General features: G+C 41.1%; 1 protein-coding gene across 1 annotated transcript in view; it reads right to left on the reverse strand.

Annotated features, from left to right (window-relative positions):
* Positions 1–3,291: 3,291 nt before the first annotated feature.
* LOC145414064 (interference hedgehog-like) overlaps positions 3,292–12,589 on the reverse strand; it is a 217,295-nt gene continuing 207,997 nt past the window's right edge. The window contains exons 15-16 of the mRNA XM_080283628.1: positions 11,898–12,055; positions 3,292–5,206 (exon numbers count right to left, since the gene is read on the reverse strand). Of these exons, the coding sequence (XP_080139754.1) occupies positions 5,024–5,206; positions 11,898–12,055 (341 nt within the window). The 3' untranslated portion in view covers positions 3,292–5,023. The remainder of the gene's footprint in view (positions 5,207–11,897; positions 12,056–12,589) is intronic.

Below are 12,589 nucleotides of genomic sequence, written 5' to 3' on the forward strand. Positions count from 1 at the left end.
TATCACCATGGTTGTTCAATATACTGTATACAGTATATGGATTGGGTGATGAGAAACATGAGTAATGGAGAGAGAAATGGCATTGGTAATGAATGGTGATGGATGGAATATCTTAAATTTGTTGTATGCTGATGATGCAGTGCTACTTGCAAATACCAGACAAGAATTTGGTAGACTAGTGCAGAGTTTTGCTGATGTCTGTGAGTGTCGTGCCTTTAGAGTAAATGAAGAAAAGAGTAAAGTGATGGTAATCGAGAGAGAATGCGACTCCCAGTGTGATGTTACAGTGACTGGAGAGAGACTGGAATTAGTGAGAGAGTTCAAATCCCTGAGTACAGTGATAGAAAAGAGAGGAAAATGTGCAAAAGAAGTGGAAAGTAGAGTGACACAAGGAAGGAAAGTAGCTGGTGCTATGAAGGTCTTGATAAGAAACAGAGGCTTGAGTGTTGAAGCTTTGCGATGCTTACATCAAGCAGTGTTAGTGCCAACTTTAACATATAGATGTGATACTATGGTGCTGTATGAAAAAGAAAAATCAGGAGTGAGAGCAGTGGGGATGGGATTGCTGAGGAATGTATGTGGAGTACAGAGAGTGGACAGGATACGAAATAATGTAATTCGTGAAAGATGCGGAATGAGGAAGCCTGTGGACACCAGAATCGAAGAGAGTGTACTGAGGTGGTATGGTCATGTGAAGAGAATGGATAACAATAGTGGTGAAAAATGTATACCAGTATCTGAGCAAATTTGAACGAGGGAGGAGGCAAGGTAGGCCATGGAGAAGGTAGAGGGATATGGTGCATTACTGTGTGAGGAAAGGATGTATGGAAGTCAGTGAGGCTAGGGGACTGACTAGACATGATCAGGGATTTGGCACCCCTTCTTAACATGACAGCGTTCGGACTGACTCCAATGGATACATTTATGTGAAGCTACAGAATGTGGTGAATGTTTTTGGCGTATCAGATACAGCCAGGACTTCAGGGGCTTGAATGATAAATGAATGGAAGCATGGCCCATTGAAGTGGGCAAACTTGGGCTGTCTGGATGTTGCTACTCCTCACCCCACCCTAGGGTGGGAAAGGAAGTCCAGATGATGATGATCTGCATGGACGTTTTCATGCTGTTCCTGATTCCACTTTCTTGCTTTATTGTTTTTAAGAGTTGGAGGTACATTCATTAACAGTAGTTTGTTTCTAAGCAAAATAGTCTGGAAAGGGAACAGGAATAGACTGGAAAACAGGTTTTCTAGTGGAAACGTATGAGGAGTGTTTGGAAAAAATTGAGATAAAGAGGATGATAATGAATGGAGGTGAAGATAACGAGGGAAATGAGAAGAAAGAATAAGGACATCAGAAGAAGACAAGGAGGAAAACCATAACGAATGGAGAATTAGAGGAAGATAAGAGAAAAAGTGGAACATGAAGAGGAGGAAGAAGGGAACAAGAGAAAGACTGCAAACAAGGAGATATGGAAGATAAGAGAAGGGGGAGGGGAAGATAAAAAGAAGGAAGACGGATTTGAAGATGATGAGAATAAAAAGGAAATGGAAGATTAGAATGGGGGAATGATAAGTAATAAAGGAGGGGGAGCATGAGAGGAAAGCATGGAGGACAAGATTGGAGAGGAGCGACATGATAAAAAAGGAATGGAAAGAAATGAGGGTGAAAGTAAGATAATGAGGAAGAAATAAGGATTACAAAGATGACAGACATGAAGGTGAGGATGAATAGGAAAAGGAGGGCAAAGGAAGATTTGGAAAAGAAGGAGGGTGAAAGATGCAAAGAAAAGGGGGAAAAGAAATAGGAAGATAAAAAAAAAAGAGAACTAGGAAGAAGAGTTGGAAGAGAAGGAGAGATATGATATGATAAGGAGGGGAACAAGGAGGGAGAGATGCATAAGAAAGATGAGGAGAGGAAGATAGTGGATAAGATGTGACATAATAATAAGATAAGCAGAATAAGGAGGATGTGGAAAAGAGACATGACTTCAAAATATGCAGGAGGAGGAGGAGGGATGAAAGGACAATAAAGAGAAGGAGGAGGAGGAGGGGCATATGGAAGTTAAGAAGGAAGGGAAAGTACAACCACTAGGTATCAAAAAATTGTACAAGAATGATAGGATTAATGCTTTACAATTATACACAGCAAAGCCCCCACCTGATCTCACTGCAGGTACCAAAGAATTGTCACAAAAAGGGAAAAGCACTCATGATTGTTTTTTGAGAAAAAGAATAAAAACTTTAAAATTCCAGCACTGCCTAAGAACTGAGCTTGTAGCTATTGGTGTCTCTTCCATGACCCTGAGGGGAAGTATGGAGCTGCTTTTCTTTTCTTTTTTCCTTTTTTTCCCTATATGAACCCTACTCTACCTTATCTTTACATAAGAAAAGGTCTGGATGATGATAATGATGATGATGAAAGATAACGTCCAAATATAATAATTTAAATACATTGCTAATCCCTTGCTAACTTTTCCTTTGTCAAGAGGCTTATGATGCAAAGTGGAACAGGAAACAAAGAGTTTTATGATGCACAGTGGAACAGGAAACAAGTCATGTTAAAATGCTTGAGGAAGTTAACACCCAAAAATGTTTGTCTGTTTTCCATATTACTGTCAGTAATAAAGCTCTACACCATAAAAAAAAAGTATATACATATCCATGTAGGATGTATCAGTGTCTACTTTATAAATGCACTTCAATAAGTGGACTGCTAGGTATGAATTACTGTTGCTACCTGGAAAAAATTTACAGTATTGTACCAAATTACAAAACTTTGTACATGGGTATACAAATTTACATCAAACGTATTATTCATATTACAGGTATATTATTCTAACAATTTTCATTTGTAATAAAAAATGTACTGTACTTAAACCTAATATCACATACTGGCAATCAGGTAATTCCATGGGCTTTAATTAAAATCTAAAAAGACTTAAGTAAAAATGTTTCTGCTTACTGGGCAAAGAATGCTGATAACACTATCCACACACCTTTTGAGAACAAGTTTTTACTGAGATATTTCATTCTTGTAAGCTTTCAAGGTATCTACAAAACCTAGCTTGAATTATTGTTGTTGCTGCTTAACCTCAGTCTGTCTGGCAAAGCAGACCTGTCAACTAGATGTAAGGATGTGCTTCTGTGGGGTCATCCTACAGGTACAATACAGTACCGGTATATTTGAGATGTCAAAAAAAAAAATAAATAAATAAATAAATAAAAAAATAAATAAATAAACTGCGCACCAACTAACCAGCTTAGTATGATCGCAATGGAAGCACTGTGTGACGGTGACTCTGAGCTTTAGTCTAACACTAGCCGCATCTTGCTCTATCACTTAGTCATTGAGGTACTCGTACACTCGCTTGAATGAACGTGTGTTTAGTGCACCTGGCAAATTTTCTTCTATTTTTTCTGTTGTCTGAAATAGGTGAGCTTTCAATGTGAATTTCAATTCCACAGGGGCCAAACCCAGAGAGTAAGGTGGCTGGGGGACGACAGTCATCTCGTGCTTCCCCCAAAATTTAAAGATAAGGAGTGACGAGTGAGCAGGTGCATTATCGTCATGCAGCATCCAGGTCTGTTTGTCCATGCTTTAGGCCTCTTCCTTCACACTGCCTCCCTCAAACACTTCAGGAAATCCAAGTAAAACTTTACTGACTGTCTAACCACATGAATAAATTCATGATGAATGACACCCTTCCAATAAAAAGGGACAATTAACATCACCTTCAGATTTGGCCAATTTGACATAGTTTTTGGTCATGAGATGATGTTCCAACCCACTGTGACGACCACTTTTTGTTTCAACACTGGAGCTGTACCCATGTTTCATCACCTATTATGACATACTGGTACTGTATTTCAAGAAGTTTTCATCAGCATTGGTACAATCAAACAGCTCCTGCCTGACTGTGACATGGTTCTCTTTTTGCTCATCTGTTAGCAGATGCAGCACAAATTTTGTGGCAACACGATGCATCTTCAGTTTTTTGGTTAAAATTGTGTGGCACAAACTTTAACAGATGCCTACTTCTTTGGAAACTTCACAGATAGTCAGGCTACAATCTTCATAGATCACAGCACACACTTTCTTGTGATCACTGTCTCTTGACGTGGAAGGCAGTCCAGATTTGGGATCATCTTAGGGGGATGTTCTTCCCGATTTGAACAACTAGAACTACACGTGACACTGTGTATGGCTTAAACAATCTTCCCCATAAGCCTTTTCCGTAAAAGATTTCCCAGTTTAAAACAGAATTTCATGCAAACATGTTTCTCCTCAAGATCCTTCATTGTTCAACTTGCAACAAATCATCAAGCGAACTAAACACACGTTCATTCAAGTGCATATACCCTGATGACCAAGTGACGTTATGTGATGTGGCTAGAGTTAAACTAAAGCTCAATGCCACCAAAACACAGAACTCGCATCGTAATCATGTTAAGCCAACTTGTTGCTGAGCTATTTAAAAAGTTCATTTTCTTTCTGGACAGCCCTCGTACTCTGCGAAGGGAACTGGCATCCCCTTATAATTGACAGCACCCCACCAGGGTCGGGCAAGGGTCTTTCTCCAAGGTGAGTAACAGGGTAACATGATGAGCTTGATCCCAGGTGGATATCGCATCTGCTTCACTCCATCCTGGCAGCACAGTGCTACAATGTGTAGGCTCCTCATCAGCACTTATCCTCAATAGGTTTCTTTTACAATAGAAATGCTTCAATTAAATTATTTTTTCTTCACTGAGATTTAAACAGAAACTGGTTGTTTTAGTGCTGCATTCTCTTGTGCACATTGTTTGCACACTGCATCATCATTTTCCTATGTACACAAATTTACAGTAACCAGACACTAACATAAAACGTCCTCGATATTTACATAGCACAAACACAAAGGATTCTCATTTTCCACATCCACATAGATTCTCACAGTCACTTTGTACCAAATTCCCCTCAAAGTCTTCTTACACTACTTTCAATAGTTCCCCAGTGACTTCAACCCTGAGGCAGTATGTATGTTAAGTTCTGGATGCCTCTCTATTACCCACATCAGTATTACTGCGAGAGTTTCTTACTAGTGCCACAGTCTTGAGCTCATTGCCATCTTCACTTGCTATTCTTCTGGCTGGTGATGAGTAGCATCTTTCAACATTCTGGATATTGTGATTGTTATTCTCTATGAGGGAGCTTTCCATGGCAACCTGAGGGTGAAAAGGCAACAGTTAAAAATAGTACAGTATTAAACACACTCAGATCCATCTTTCCCTGAACATCATCCCAGGCAATTCTTTTTTCACAAGCTCTGGCAGCTTAAGGGAGATTTTTCAGAGTGAAGGGGTTAGATATTGCCTTCATAACTCTTTCACTGCTACAGGTTTTCCTCATGTTGAAGAAATATTGTCTAGTCATACCTCAATAAAAAGATGATAATGTCACTAGGATGATGGGGTTTATTGATCCCCAAGCTGAAGTCTGCCATGGTACTGCTGAAGTTTTACTCTAGTTGGATACTTAACATGCACCATAACTTGAAATTTACTTCCCAACAATTGCTAGAAACTGTTATGCAAAAAGAATTTAATGATGTATAATAAGTCTTTTGGCTGTGTAATAGTTTGGGCTTGAATTCTGACTTTATGTACAAGTAACTGACTCTCCTGCAAGAGTGCAATTACTGTTCTGACTTACTACCAACACTGCCACTACATTCAGCATCACTCTTATGGCAATGCTTCCCAAAGCCAATCCTAGCAGCTAACTTAATAACTGCAAACAGTTACATTATGGGAAAAAAAAAAAAAAAAAAAAAAAAATGCACATGCTACAATTGTAGAAGAAAAAAAATCATAATCATTTTCCATCATCACTCAACCTCATGTTAACCTTGTGTTATGTCCCCGTCCTACACTGCCACAGGCTCCAACAGCAGCAAATCAGTATAGGAAGGACATTGCCCAGTCAGTTGCTCTTCCTATGGTCAGCCTTTTCGTGTACAGCACACAAGATCAACTGAGGCGAAAATAAACACTGGCTTCATATGTTCACTGTCTTTATTTTCTGAATAATTGCACTTAGCTTTCCAACTTCACTTCACTATTTTCAGAAGCACCGAAGATACAAACGGCAAGAACACTTCCCTGTTTGCCAACAACACTTCACCATTTTCACACGTACTGATGATATACCAACTTCACTGATACTGCACTGCACTCAAACTGAACTGAAAACCAACTGAACTTTCTCAAGTCTCTTCCCCATCCTAATATAAGCTTGCATTTTTCTAGAATGATCTACATTCTAGGAGAAGCAACAATTGCCAACTCAGAGATACCCAAAACATGCCAGAGTTTTCGTACATTATATAACACTGTAAATAATTTAGCAAACAAACTTAAATTACATTAACAAGCAATCACATAAATAAAACATTATTCAGAAAGAGAGCATAAAAATTAATGCACAACTTACAAAATAACTACACTCACAAACAGCAGGCTAACTGGCAACTCTGACTCGTACCCAAACTATGGTAAACATCGGGAATTCTCCTGAAAAATGTAGCTAGCAATCCAGCTTCTCAACACTACCCCCTCCCTAATCCTTTTGTCATCCTGACAAAACTACACAGTGTATACAAACATAGTCCTTAATCCAAACTAAACATTTAATTTTACACAAAGTACTCCTACAACTTATCAGGTCTTCTTATATGCCGCTTCCGACGACGTCCTTGCTCCTCCACACGGTCCACTCTTCCTGGAAGGTCTTGGTCCTCTTCTTGATTCACTTTTTCTCTTGGGAAACCGCCATCATCCTCTTGCACTTCAGCTCCTTGGTCCTCCTCAACATCCTCGGCCGCGGGAGAGCACGATTCCTCAGAGACATCCCAGCTGTACTGTCCTTGCCCATGGTATTCTCTTAGACAATTCATGTGTACCACTTTTGGGCGAGACTTCCTGCCTCCCCTAATCCGATACATTATGTCTTGATAAGCAGTCCAACACAATGTAAGGCCCGTTCCTCTGGCTTTGCAGCTTTGGTGACTGTCCCTTCTTCCGCTGAGGATTGTATAACCAAACCCTGTCACCATCCTTGAAGCTCACTTCACTTGCCTTGGCGTCATACAGTACTTGCCTTTCATCACTTCTTCAGAAAAATTAAGGGTTCCTTGCACTTGATAATGTACCTCAGCCAGCCTTTCCTGAAGGTGCTTCGCATAGCTGAAGGTGTCTGTAGGCAGCTCTTCACCAGGTGGTCTTTCCATTAATAAGTCAACGGGTATGTGTAACTCATGGCCCAACATCAGTTTAAAGGTGTAGCCAGTAGACTCATGGGATGCATTTCTATATCTCACCAACAATGCAGATAATTTCTGGTCCCATTCTGTTTGTCCCTCTATGCAGTACTTGGCCAGTTCTTGTCCCAGGATCCAGTTGAATTTCTCCACCATCCCATCCGACTGTGGCCTTAGTGGGGTCATCCTGGCCTTCTTGATCCCCAGTAACTTGCAGCACTCGCGGAACACAGCAAACTCGAAGTTTCTACCTTGGTCTGAATGTAGCTCTTGTGGCATCCCAAAACGACAAAAAAACTGGTCAACCAACACCTGAGCAACAGCAGTAACCTCTTGATTGGGGATAGCATAGGCTTCTGGTGACTTTGTCAGGTAGTTCATGGCAACACATATATACTGGTTTCCTCTTTCATTGAGTGGCAAAGGTCCAGCAATGTCCACCATGACTTCCCACCAGTGCACCCACTTGGTACAGCTGAAGAGGGATGCAACCACGTTTCTTGGGTTCCTTCTTAGCGCAACATACATCACAAGCCCAACACCACTCTTCAATATCCTGACGCAGGCCAATCCAGTAGAACCTCTGATGCAACTGACTTAGAGTTTTCTTCACTCCCAGATGCCCACTAGTGATCTGGTTATGAGACTCATCCAAGATTCCAGACCTTATTTTCTTTGGAACCACCAGCTGCCAGTACTCACTGAGGCCATCAGGTGTCTCCCACTGATGCTCCAGAAGTCCGCTGTTCAGACGAAGAAGGTCCCAGTGACTCCAGTAACTCTTGGTTGCAGGGCTTAATCTGGAAACTTCTTCCCAAAATGGTCGTATTGTACTCTGCTGCAGCCACTCTAGCACTGGTTGTAAATCTGCATCCTCCATCTGCATCCTCTCCTCTACTGACATCTGGCCCAGAATTTCCATTGCAACACCCTTGAAGCTAGTAGCAAGCTGCACTGCCTTCCCATACTTCTGCTGCTCTAGCTTGGCATCTACTTCCTCCTTAAGTTGTTGCTTTTCTTCCTTCACTCCCCCATGAAAGCATCTAGCTGTCCTTGCATCCTTAGGTGCAATGCACTCTGTTGCTACTGTAACTCCTCTTGAAGTTGTTCATATCATTCTTTTTGTTCTTCATGTTCTGCCTCTAGTCGTTCACTCCGTGCCTTCAATTGTACCCTTTGTGCCTGTAATAGTTCTTTGAGTTCTTTCTGTCCCTCATTCAGTGCCTGTAGTTGGACACTTCGTGCTTGCTATAGCTTCATGATTGCAGCCACTGACACCTCGTTGTCCTGTCCAGCTTGGGACCTTGTCTGCACAACCCCTTGCTCCATGTCAAAGTTGTGACTCACTGCAGTACTTAATCCACATCCCTGACACCAGTGTTTGGTACCCACCCCACACAGGCACATGCTTCAACAGCAGCAGATCAGTATAGGAAGGACATTGTCCAGTGAGTTGTTCTTCCTATGGTCAGCCTTTCGGTGTAAAACACGCAAGATCAGCCGAGGTGAAAATAAACCCTGGCTTCTTAAGTTCACTGACATTATTTTCTGAATAATTACACTTAATGCTTTCCAACTTGGTGGTAGGTGGTGGTGACCATCATCCACCCACTTCTTTCTTCATCCTTATCATTCTTTTTCTCTGTCTGTCCTCCTCTCTTCCTCCGCATCATCCACTCACTTGATGTAGTGCTCCCTACTTCTTCCTTCGCCTTTATCATTCTTCTTCTGTGTCTGTCCTCCTCTCTTCCTATTTCTCACCATCATCCATTAACTTGATTTAGTGATGCCTACTTCTTCCTTCACATTTATCATTCTTTTTCTGTGTCTGCCCTTCTCTCTTCCTACTTCTCCCATCATTCTTGTCACTTTTTCTTACTCTTCTTTCCTTTTCAGGTGGCTTTACATTGAGTGACAAGCCTAATGGTTTCCTGTAAGCCAGGAAACCATTTACAATATTGGGTGGTAACCATATAACCAACCCATCCGTGTTCCCTACATGTCAGCAAGTAGGTTGGCGGAGGGTTAGAGCCCTTCCCCGTAAAACAACTAACTCAAAGACAAATGGCCACCCCTAACAGGATTATGGCGTCTGGCTATAGACAGATACCTTTCCAGCTTCACTATTTTCAAAAGCACCGAAAATACAAACAGCAATAACACATCACTGTTTGCCAACAACACTTCATTATTTGCACAAGTACCAATGATATACCAACTTCACTGACACTGCACTACACTCAAACTGAACTGAAAACTGACTGAACTTCCTCTAGTCTTTTCCCCATCCTTGTATAAGCATGCGTTGTTCTAGAACAGGGGTTCCAATTCTTTTTAGCACTGCGCTCCCCTTTGGTCAGGACTGCATTCATGATGCCCCCCACCCGGGCCACCCTTTGACGCCTAAACAACGATGCTTTTATCTGTTCCATATGGATGCTTAAGATGCTAGATGGCAACACTACATGTGATTGCTTGAAATGATGATTGTGAAGTTTTCCTATCAAAGTTTCTTATTCATACATATCTTTGGGAATACCCTATATGCATTTGAATGGCCTAATGCTATGTTGAACTCTGATTACCCCACGCCCCCCCTAGCAATCTCAAATGCCTCCCCAGGGGGGCGCGCCCCACAGGTTGGGAAACGCTGTTCTAGAATGATCTACATTCTAGGAGAAGCAACAGTTGCCAACTCAGAGATATCCAAAACATGCCAGAGTTTTCTTACATTACATAACACTGTAAATTATTTAGCAAACAAACTTAAATAAAACTACATTAACAAGCAATCACATAAATAAAACATTATTGAGAAAGAGAGCATAAAAATTAATGTACAACTTATGAAATAACTATGCTCACAAACAGCAGACCAACTGGCAACATCTCCAGATGACAGGTTAAAAGATACTGCATTACTGTATAGTACTAAACAATCACAAGCACTACTCACTGCAAATGGCTACTGTATATGAGACTAAATCAAAAGCATAGGCAAATTTTGTCATTCTTGTGCAATTTGCAGTTCTGCAAATCTGGGACAATTACACTGACTCTAAACAGTACAAATACAAATTCATCCATCCATCATCCATTCCCTTTTTTACCCATATAAACAGGATTGTAAGGGTCCATGGCTAGGCTACCCAGTCCTACAATTTAAGGTAAGAGTAACCAGCATCAATTGCCCCCGAGTTACATTATGTGGGCATGAAATCCCAACCATCCCTCACATGGAAACCATCACAGGCTCCATCCACCTGGAGTACTGTAACCCACTAAACCACCAGGCATCATCTGGTTACCATACTGTTTCCTGACATTTATAAAGGCTGCAGCATTCTTGCATATGTCAGCCTTGGTCAGCCAATGGCAGATCTCCAAACTGCTCAATCTCTGGTGGCCGCCCAATTCAGTCCCTTCTCCCTGAGGTCACACTCTGTGACTTCATCCCAGGTTTTTTTTCGGTCTGCCCATCGCAACACTACCACCAATGTTCACACTTCTCATTTTCTGCACCCAATTGTCATCCTCCATCCTCTCCACATGCCCAAACCATCTCAATCTACCCCTCCTCATCACAAAACCAATACACTCCGGTCCCATCTTTCCTCTCAACTCTTTAATTGCAAACCTGGCCCCCACCCAGGGCCTCTCATTCAAGGACATGCTAACACATCCATTAAATCATTGCCATTTCTGTACACTTGAGCCTATGAATATCCTTTTCCTTTACTGCCCACGTCTCAATACCATACAGCGTTAAACTCTTAACACATGCAAATACACAAAATATTAAAATGTCCATCAAACTACACAAAAACTATAAACAACACTGGTTATCTCAATAACAGACAGATGCCAGTTATTCTTGTGCAGTTCTGTAAACATGGAGCACTATTTCCCTTGTGTTATACCTGTACTATATATTTTATCTATCTGATCTATCATCCAATCCTTGATTTTCCCATCAGGAGTGTAAGGGACTGACTGACACTCTTGCTGAGGCTAAAGTGACCACTCATGTGACACTATATGAATAATAAATCCCTGCAAGTCCTTCAGATGTAAACCCAATTTAGGTACATCCTGTTAGAGTGCAAATACAACAAACAGTAAGATGCACACTCATAACAAATAACAAAAGAAACAAACCAACCAACCCATTCCTTCCCACATCCCAAACTTTACCAGTTGACAATCCAACAAAGTCATTCCTACTCACACCCTGGAATTTACCATGCCACTCTCTTGGGATATAAATTCAACAGCCAAATCAAACCTCCAGTTTCCATCCATCCGCCCATCCATCATCCAATCCTGTGTTGCCCTATGAGGAGTGTAGGAGCCCGGGGCTAGGCAAGTTGGTCCTGACAATTAAGATGAGGGTGGCCAGCCTCACTCATCCCTGAGTGGCATTACATGAGCAATGAACCCCAACCACTCCTTTCCACATCCCTAATTTTATAGTCACTGTTCTGGAATGTAGATCTAAACAGAAGCCAACCAATCAACCCACTTATTTCAACACACCCAGTTCTTCTTTGCCACAAAATAGACCAGCAGACCTAATACTTTCCACCCCTGAACTCTACCTTGTCACTGTCTTGTGATGTGATTGTGATGCCCTGGTGTGGGAGATAGCCATTATGCCGCTGGCCATTCCTATGGTGATCGTCTGGTAGTGAATAGGTTGATGCTTCTCGGTGGATGTGCAGTGAAGTATCCTCATATTTGGCTGATCTTGTGTTGTCTGGAAGGACAAAATTATTTTAAGAAAGTGTTCAGGTGCTTGGTAAGGGTGAAACTGTAAGAATTTTGTGGTTTATGTCTGCCTCATTGTTTTTAGTTTCATAACCATACAATTACCACCACTTCCTTTTGAGAGGACTTTCAAACTAAGGAAAAATGAGAAATATAGATGATATGCAAAATTTGGGGGAAAACTGTTAAACTGAATTTTATGAAAACTCCACAGTAACTAGTCCTCCAGAGAAACCAACACTAATTTGGAGTGCAGTACTTAAAACTTGAAAAGCACATCCATAAATAACATAAGAGGAATGTTTTTTAAATAAAAAAGCACATTATGAAATTTCCCAGCAGCTATGAAAAGCAAGAAAGAAGCTAACTTGGGCAGATGAATGAATACAGTATAAGAACAATTGTAATAAATCTAAAAATGCTGAAGATATTGTGCCATTACAGAATTTAAGAAGGATGTTACCTCCGTCCAAAACAAAAACAAGTTCTGGAGCACATTTGCAATGAAAAGCACTTAGTTACA

This window comes from Coenobita brevimanus, chromosome 98, assembly GCF_032717465.1.
Source record: "Coenobita brevimanus isolate Jiangsu-jjx chromosome 98, ASM3271746v2, whole genome shotgun sequence".
Taxonomy (NCBI): domain Eukaryota; kingdom Metazoa; phylum Arthropoda; class Malacostraca; order Decapoda; family Coenobitidae; genus Coenobita; species Coenobita brevimanus.